Genomic DNA, 9354 nt, shown 5'->3' with positions numbered 1-9354 from the left:
AAATCTTGGAACAATTCCATATGCAGAGATTGGTTGAGAAGAGAACTTCCATCTTCTTCTCACTCTATTTGGATTCCCAGATAGTAGCTAATGTTCTCAAGTTCTTTGACTTCAAAATTTTCTTCTTCCCCTTCTTGTTCAAAACAGGTTATAATGTCATCGGCATAAATAAGGATGTATAAGGATTTCTGGAGTAGAGACAGGTGTCTGCTTTACTTCCTGGGAATCCCTTTTTAGTAAGTACTTTGTTCACTTTCTCATTCCACATCCTTGTAGATCTCTTAAGACCGTAGATACTCTTAAGTTTATACACAAGGTGGTCTCCTTGTTCAAACCCTGGTGGTTGGTCCATGTAGAGATCTTCCTTAATGTATCCATACGTGAAAGTAGGGCTGAAACAACGAATCGATCGATTATGAAAGTAGCAATCGATTAATTTCATAATCGATTAATCACCCAGTAACAAAATGGGGTTAAAGTTAATGAGTCTGATGATATTTACCAGATTGACCCTTTAATAGTATATCTCTCCTCTAATAGCATATTCAGTATATATCTCTAATAGTATATACAGTATATCTCCTCTTATAATATATACAGTATATCTTTCCTCTAATAGTATATACACTATATATCCTCTAATAGTATATACAGTACATCTCTCCTCTAATAGTATATACAGTACATCTCTCCTCTAATAGTATATACAGTATCTCCCCTCTAATGGTATATATAGTACATCTCCCCTCTAATGGCATGTACAGTACATCTCCCCTCTAATGGTATGTACAGTACATCTCTCCTCTAAGGGTATTTACAGTATATCTCTTCTAATCGTATATACAGTATATTTCCCCTCTAATATATACAGTATATCTCTTCTATCTGTTATTCTCAGAGTGGATTAGATATTTTGCTCCAAAACCATTGTTGGTTATTTATATTTACGACTGCATATAGAGATATTTAAGAATAAATTGCCTTTTTTTAAAAACTTTACATATTAACTAAATTATACACCACACTTTGTTTTGATTAATAACCTTAAAAAAAAAAAAAAAAAAAAAAAAAATCGGTCAACTAATCGATTATGAAAATAATCGTTAGTTGCAGCCCTACATGAAAGCAGTTGTAACGTCTAGGTCAGCGATGGTGAACCTTGGCACCCCAGATGTTTTGGAACTACATTTCCCATGATGCTCAACTACACTGCAGAATGCATGAGCATCATGGGAAATGTAGTTCCAAAACATCTAGGGTGTCAAGGTTTGCCATCAGTGGTCTAAGCGTTTGAGGTGTATGCCCTTCCTCGCTGCAATGGTAATAATCGATCTGATGGTGGAGTGTCTTACGATGGAAGCGAATGTTTCATCGTAATATCTTCACCAAATTTCTGAGAGTAACCCTTGGCAACTCGTCTGGCTTTGTATTTGTGGATATTCCCTTCTGCGTCTGACTTTAGTTTGAAAGTTCACTTCCTATAGATTTTTGCAATAGCAGGGAGCTCTAGTTCAAGTTTTATTCTCTTAAAGTGACATTAATTCTTTTTGCTTACTTTCTTCATTCGTTTCCCATTTTGGCAGTTTTTCTGTCTCCCCAGGATGTTAAAATATGCTGTGTGTTTTGACAGTGTGTGACAGCTTACGGGGTGGTATCACTTTTGTAGTCCGAGTGGATCTTCTGACTTCAGGCAGTACAGGAGGATCTGGTGGGGAACTTGATTTAGGCGATGTAAGTTTGAACTCTTTTTCTGACTCCTGCAAAGTTTCGCTTTGGTTGACCTTTTTTCTTCTGGTTTGCTTGGCATATTCACTTTCAGGGATCAGTGGTTCTAGGCTCTCATCAAAATAAACACTATGGCTTCTAATCACTTTGCCAGTCTTTGGGTGTAGGATTCTGTAACCCTTAGTTTTCTCACTGTAGCCTACTAGAATGCCCTATATGGCTCTGTTCTCCAGCTTGGATCGTTTTTCACTTGGAATATGGGCATATGCTTTATAAATAGAATGTTTACATCCAAACACTCTGATGTGCCCTATGCTAGGCTTTGATCCATGCCACATTTCAAATGGAGTACTTTTAATGGCTTTTGAGGGTAGTCTGTTCTGTAGGTAGGTTGCAGCCATGACTGCTTCTTTCCAGGACTTGTGAGATAGGCTGGAATCTGACAACATGCAGCGTTCCATTTCTATAAGTGCAAATTTTTTGTTTTCCTTTCTGCTACAGTTTTGTTCAGGAGCGTATGGTGTCTCTTCAGGTATGAGGCCACTTCTTATGTATTCTCCCCCATTATCTGTGCGTATTATTCCTGGTTTGCGTTGGAATTTCTTGCTAGATATGGCAAACTCCTGAAGTTTCTCTGATGTTTCATTCTTGTGTTTCATCAGATAAGTAGTTGTGTATCTGGAATAATAGTTGATGAAAGTCCGTAGATATCCATTCTCGCCTGACGTGGGAGTTTTCATTGGACCGCAAACATCACTGTGTATGAGCTGCAGGGGGTGGGCAGTTTTTCTTTGAGAAGCCTGTGGAAGGGGCGCACGTGTGGCTTTTGCTTCAATACAGGACTTGCATTTCATGAGCACTTTGCAAGGCGCTATTGTCAAATCTTCTGATAAGCCTCTTTATATTGTCCTGTATAGCTTCTGAACTTCTGTGCCTCAGCCGCCTCTGCCATTAGTGAATACATTTGTTGTGTAGGTCATTAGAGTCTATATTGGCTTGCTGGTCTGTGGTGATGGAATCGCTTATTATTGTGAATTGTGCATTCATCACATTGGAACTTAACTGTGAGACCTTTTGTTTGCAAGACTTTTTACTGATAGAAGGCTGCCTTCTAGTTCTGGAATACACAGCATTTTCTTTACAAGGATATTGTACCTTCTGGTGTGATGCAGTTCAGGAAGCTCTGGCCTTTTACCTTTCAGAAGTGATTATTTTCCCGTTTGCTAGGAAAACTGTCTCTTGCACTGTAATCAATGTTTGTGAAGGTCTCATTGCTAGTTATGTGGCTTGTTGCACCAGTCGCTTGGCTTGTCGCTCTGTGTCACTTTAACCACTTCAGGCCCGGAAGGATTTACCCCCTTCCTGAGCAGAGCACTTTTTGCGATTCGGCAATGCGTTGCTTTGATTGACCATTGCACGGTCTCTCGACGTGGCTCCCAAACAAAATTGACGTCCTTTTTTTCCCACAGAGCTTTCTTTTGGTGGTATTTGATCACCTTTTTATTTTTTGCGCAATAAACAAAAAAAGCGATAATTTTGAAAAAACACACTTTTTTTACTTTTTGCTATAATAAATATCCACCAAAAATATATATAAAAATTTTTTTGGCCTCGGTTTAGGCCAATACGTAGTCTACATATTTTTGGTAAAAACATTGCAATAAGCGTTTGGTTTGTGCAAAAATTATAGCGTATACAAAATAGGGGATAGTTTTATGGCATTTTTACTAATAATTTTTTTTCCCACTAGTAATGGCATTTTTTTTATCGTGACTGAGACAATTATTGCGGACACATCGGACACATTTTTGGGACCATTGGCATTAATACAGGGATCAATGCTATAAAATTGCATTGACTACTGTTAAAATGTCACTGGCAGTGAAGGGATTAACCACTAGGGGGAGGGGAGGGGTTAAGTGTGTCCAGGGGGAGTGATTCTAACTGTCTGGGGGATGGACGAGCAGTTACACAACACTGATCGCTGCTCCCGATGATAGGGAGCAGATGATCAGTGTCCTGTCACTAGGCAGAACGGAGAGATGCTGTTTACATCGGCATCTCCCCGTTCTTCCGCTCCGTGACACGATTGTGGGCATCCCAGTGGCGATCGAGTCCGTGGGTCCTGCGGGCACGGTCACTGAGCTTGCGGCAGGCACGCACGGGTGCACGGCAGGAAATTCAAAGTAAGGTATGTTACTTTGACCTGCCATGACATTCTCCCAATATATATTTTTTGACAGCGGTCGGCAAGTGGGTTAAAGGTGCCACTCCATGATGTGTCTGCAATTTCCTTTGTTTTGCTTTGACTCATTCTTTTGTGAATAGCTCTAGCTTTTGCTGCTTTGCTTTCCAGATAGCACAGTCCCTTTTTATGTGACTGGTCTTCTTACTATGAAAACAGGCTGTGCTTTCTTTGTTGTGTTTTATGCCTTTTTTTTTACATATTAAGAGCTTTGTCATCACGGTGCATTTTCTCTCCTTTCGTATTCATAGATTAATTTCCCTTTGACATATTCCAGTGTCAGCTCCTGCTCGGTTTTTGTTTCTAAAGCATTAATAAGAGCAGTATATGTCTCTGGAAGGCTGCAGAGGATCAGGGCAACAATATGGTTATCTTTGATGTCCTCTCTGATGGCACGCAGTTGCTCTATGATCTCTAGGATTGCTTTCTACTATATAGTCACATTAGCAAGCATTACATGTTCTATCAATTTTAACCAACACGCAATATTCAGCATGCAATGAGATCAAAGCAGTCACAGGAAAGTCTGTAGGTAACAGAACTGTGTGAGCTTGAAAAAGAGCAGGGACACTTGAAACGTATGCGCTCTTACCTACAAGACTGTACGGTTACTGCTTTGATCTCGCCACATGATGATGAATATAATATATATACACACATTTTTTTTTTTGTTCATTTCAGATCACTTCTATCAGCAGTAGATCACTATAGCAATGATTTACTGCTGTAGGGAAAGGCTAGTAGACAACTGCAACAGTTCTGCCTGAGCCTCTGTACTGATAGGAAGTGCCACAACATCACCTGTGTAATGGAAGCATAGCATAGTGTTTATATCAACCTTTTATAGCATGCTCCTATCTATAGAAGCTTTAAAAGCCCAGGCGTTGATAATTTCCTGGGATTAGTACTTGACCCTGGCTGTTGCTGACAGCTTAAAGCGGAGGTCCACCCTAAAGTGGACCTTCCGCTTATTGGAACCCCCCCCCCTCCGGCGCCACAATTGGCACCTTTCAGGGGGGAGGGGGGTGCAGGTACCTGTACAGTACAGGTATCTGCACCCACTTCCTGCGTAGATTCTGCAGAAGGTACGCCCCTTTCCGCAGAATCCACACCCCTTTCCGAAGGTCCCCCGCTGCCTGCTGGGAAACTCATGGATCCCAGCGACAGCGGGGACCATCCTTATTGCGCAGCGCGACTCGCGCATGCACTGTAGGGAGCCGGGAAATGAAGCCGAAAGGCTCCACTTCCTGATTCCCATACCCAAGATGGCGGCGGCAGCACCCGAGAGACGATCGAGAGATCGGCTTCGGGTGCCGACATAGCGGGCACGCTGGGCGGGTAAGTGTCATTATTTTAAAAGTCAGCAGCTGCAGTATTAGTAGCTGCTGGCTTTTAAAAAAAAAAAAAAACGGCGGACTCTCGCTTTAAGGTTCTATCCCCGATAGGTGGTCTAAATTTCAGGTTCAGAAAATACACTACATAGAAAATGGAGATCCAAAAACATTTCAAACACTTCAGCAGCAGTTTGATAATTCTCAACCTCAAAAAGCAAGGATTCAAAGTCTATGGCAGGCTGAAATACACTTTGGCTAGCTGGGTCTGAGTACTTTCACTCATGTTTAGTGCCATATGTGTTCAGGGAAGTATGCCTATAACGCAGGTATTCTTTGTTATATGTATACTTTCTCGAACGGTTGGGGCCCTAAACACGGGTACCACTCTGTACAGCATTCAGCCCCATCCAGTCATAGCATAATTAGGTCTGCCATAGACAGGCTGCAGGCAGCAGGGCTGGACGCCACATCTGTGCCTCCAAGATGCACTATGCTGGTCCCATTTTGCTCATCTCCATTATTCATAGTAACTGTACTACAGCTTCTAGGAATGGCAGAGCTGGATAGAAAAGATGATCATAGTTGGGCAGCCTTGGTGAGAATCTGTGCCATACCTGAAGATTACAGCAGGGGGCAGGACAGGAGAATTTTTACTAATAGCAGAGGAATCAACACATGGGACACATCCGTTCAGCTTGTGCTGATTTTCTTTTTTTTATTTTGTCTGCTCTTAGGCTTTAAGTAATTTGACAAAAGACAGTTGGACAGGGCTAACATGATTCCCTGCACAAAAATGCTTTTCACCTCAACAGGGCTTAGGAGGTGAGTATATTTTTGACACATCAACGGATAATCTGTACTTTAGGGGTAAATGTGCATATATTGCATTTTTATTTTATTTTGACCTGACATAAACTTTGTGTTCCTTATGAACTCAAGACCTCTTGCTCTACAGTAGGCATCATTTGGTGTCCATGCTTAAAGTGGGAGTAAACCTGTTGACTTTTTTTTTTTTTTTTTTACACCTGCAAGGGAAAAGGCATTATGAAATACCTTAGAATGAGGCGCCAGCATCTCACTCGGTCCACGCCGAGGGAGTTGACATGTTCTCTCGGCGTGTCTTCTGGGTATCGCGGCTCTGGTGCTGTGAGTGGCCGGAGCCGCAATGTCGTCACTCCTGTGCATGCATGCAGGAGTTTTCTTCCCGGCAAGGTCTGGCGTCTGCCGGACTTTCAGTTGAGAATCCCCTGTGTACATGAGCCGCTGAAGTCAGCGGTTCATTGCGAGGGGAATATCTCCTAAACCATACAGGTTTAGGAGATATTCTTTTTACCTACAGGTAAGCCTTATAGGCTTACCTGTAGGTTAAAGTACACACTGTAACTATACAACCGCTTTAACCATCCCTGATTCTGTCCAACACTATGATCACGACCTTGCCCCATGTGATTGAACTCCAGCACAGTAAGTAACTGTTCAGGCATTGATTACTGCATTGTGGGAAGACCGCGGATTACTGATATTTTCAGCAAGTCTCCCATAATGACCTAAGTGGCAGCCAGGGTAGAGTGAGTATAGGTATCAGTGCCTTTTGTACAGCAAGGGGTGGGTTTTATTTTAGTGCAGCTGTTCTGTAGCACTCAGCTAAGTCTGTTGTAAAGAGATTGTTTTCATATGCCAGTTTGAATTCAACTTTGCTTATTCTGATATTCCTTTATTTTTTTTCAACACAGAAGATGCGACAACCTCCGAATCACATGGGACCAGTGCCGCAACCTGCACTCCACGTACTGAAATAATTCTTCCAACCATCTCCAAACCTTCTAAGCCTACCGCTTCTCTACCTCCACCGTGTAATAGTGCCAAGCGGAGCTACCAGGTCCGTTGGCGCACCGAATTCATGATGGATTATGACTGTCGTCGGCAGGGCCTTATCTGCATGGTATGTGGTGGTACACTGGCCACCCTGAAAGTCAGCACAATTAAGCGCCACATTGTCCAGGTGCACCCTTACTCTGTAGACTTCACGCCTGAAGAGCGTCAAAGGATTTTGGAGGCCTACAGCGAAATGGCCCTACATTACATCCATTCAGAAGAGTGTTTTAAAGCCCAACCCCAGGAGGAAGCAAAAGGCCGTAAAAGAAAAGCAACTGCAGTAGAGGATGCATGAGGTCACTTTAAATTATACTTAAACATAGGGTGAACTGTCTAGACCCTGTGGCCTAACCTAATGTATTTTTACATCTGTGGTACATTGCCCATTCAAATGGTCTTTGTTCATCCTATTCATTCCCATGTTCAAACTGGCAGAGGTTCGAATTCCCTCCTCTTCTTCAGAAACGTTTACTGAGACTGCTTTTTGCCCTTGCTAAAAGACTAACAGCACATTGCTTAATCAGTTGTGTCTCAGCCATTACTACATCTACCTACAAAACAGTTTTTGTCTTCTGGAGAAAACAAAGGAGCAATTTGTCTTCTGGAGAAAACAAAGGAGCAATTGCAATCATTTTATAACCCTTAATTTAAACCATAAGGCTTAAATATTATAATTGTTTATTACAACTATTGTGGTCCTTTGGTAACTTATTTCAGGTTTTCTGTTAAACAGAAACAAGTGATTTTATTGGCTAAAGAAAAACTATGATGGAAATTACATTGCAGGAAAAAAGTTTAATTTTCATGTATTTTCCTCACTCATACTACTTTATTTTTTTTTTTTTACTAGACCAGGGAATGTCACCCCTGTGGAAGTTTTAAGCATCACAGTTGATGCCTGGTGCTTAGATGTAACTATCCTTTATAAAGCAGAAAATAGAGCTATTGTATATGGCACCTGAATTTCACAAGGTAGGGAAAGGAATTTGTAGTAAATCTGTTTTCTTTGCTCATATGCCTAAACAAGCTTTCCACAGTAAACTTGCATTTCATGGACTGGATTTCATACCAAAAATTTGGTAACATACTTGGGGACCTTTTTAGTTTGCTTTTCTGATTATATTATTTGGTTGAGACAAATGAATGGTACCCAATAAAAGAAATGAAGCAAGGTATTGTATTCTGTAAATAAATCTTGGATTCTTGTAAAGATTGTCTCTATAACCGCTCATAATATTTGTGTACTGTGGGACAAAACTGCAGTGTGCCCAGGAGTCATACAGTCCATTGTTTATTCCTAAAACAAAAAGAAAATCGGTGAATGAAATACTGAAAGCTTAAATGAACTGGGTTATTGCAAGGTAGTTTGGCAGTCTTGTGGAACACCAGAGGACCCAAAAACCAGGGCTAATGGAAGCAAACAGCTTCCATGTTCTCTGGCTGTACATTTCCTCCTCCACCTTGCTCTTTAATTTTGGCTCATTAATATGAGAAGGGGGCTCCATAAACCAGTATTAAGTTGTAAGGGGTAGCAGTAAACCACCTGCAAGCATGAAATCTGATTACACTGAGGTTAGGCTTTACCTTGTTAAAACAATTTGGCTAATTGTTCATGAATGTTATGTGAACAGGATCTATCAAAAGATATAGAAAAATGTCTTGTTTCATTGAACAACTAGTTAGCATCCAACTGAATCTTCTGGTCAAGACTTGGATAACAATATTAGTCAAATCATATTTTATGGGTACATGAATGCTTTTGTTTTATTTAACCATGTCCCTTTAAGTCCTCCATCCCACTGTTAATGCAATTTGGCCACAGCCACTGTTCACCGTAGCACACCTCATTACTACTCTCTATGGGTAACCCAAAAGGTGTCCCAGGTATTATACAATCCTCCTGTAGCGTGTACTACAAAAAAATTGCCGTGCACCGCAAAAGTGTTCGGGTTTGGCTTGAAGAAAAGGTGGCAACCCTATCTACAATAGAGATGCTGTAGCGTCGCCCACCCCCGCTGCCAGTGTCTATGGAAGGTGGGCGGTACCGCAGTTCAAACTGAAAGGTGTGGCAACGGCGGTGTCTGGAGGATCTGTCAGGGGTCAGTCTCAGTCTGGAGGATGTCAGAGGGGGCCAGTCTGGAGGATGTCAGAGGGGGCCAGTCTGGAGGATGTCAG

General features: G+C 41.6%; 1 protein-coding gene across 3 annotated transcripts in view; it reads left to right on the top strand.

Moving 5' to 3' along the window:
- LOC143959435 (uncharacterized) overlaps nt 1–8389 on the top strand; it is a 116732-nt gene extending 108343 nt beyond the window's left edge. For all 3 annotated transcript variants that reach the window (XM_077468076.1, XM_077468077.1, XM_077468078.1), the window contains one exon: nt 7038–8389. In XM_077468076.1, coding sequence (XP_077324202.1) covers nt 7038–7474 — 437 coding nt within the window. In that variant the 3' untranslated portion in view covers nt 7475–8389. The remainder of the gene's footprint in view (nt 1–7037) is intronic.
- The last annotated feature ends 965 nt before the right edge of the window (nt 8390–9354 follow it).

The sequence above is a fragment of the Lithobates pipiens genome, unplaced genomic scaffold (assembly GCF_037356315.1).
Source record: "Lithobates pipiens isolate NorthernLeopardFrog02 unplaced genomic scaffold, aLitPip1_a1.2 Scaffold_75, whole genome shotgun sequence".
Lineage (NCBI taxonomy): Eukaryota > Metazoa > Chordata > Amphibia > Anura > Ranidae > Lithobates > Lithobates pipiens.
This window is presented reverse-complemented; position numbering and strand designations above follow the sequence as displayed.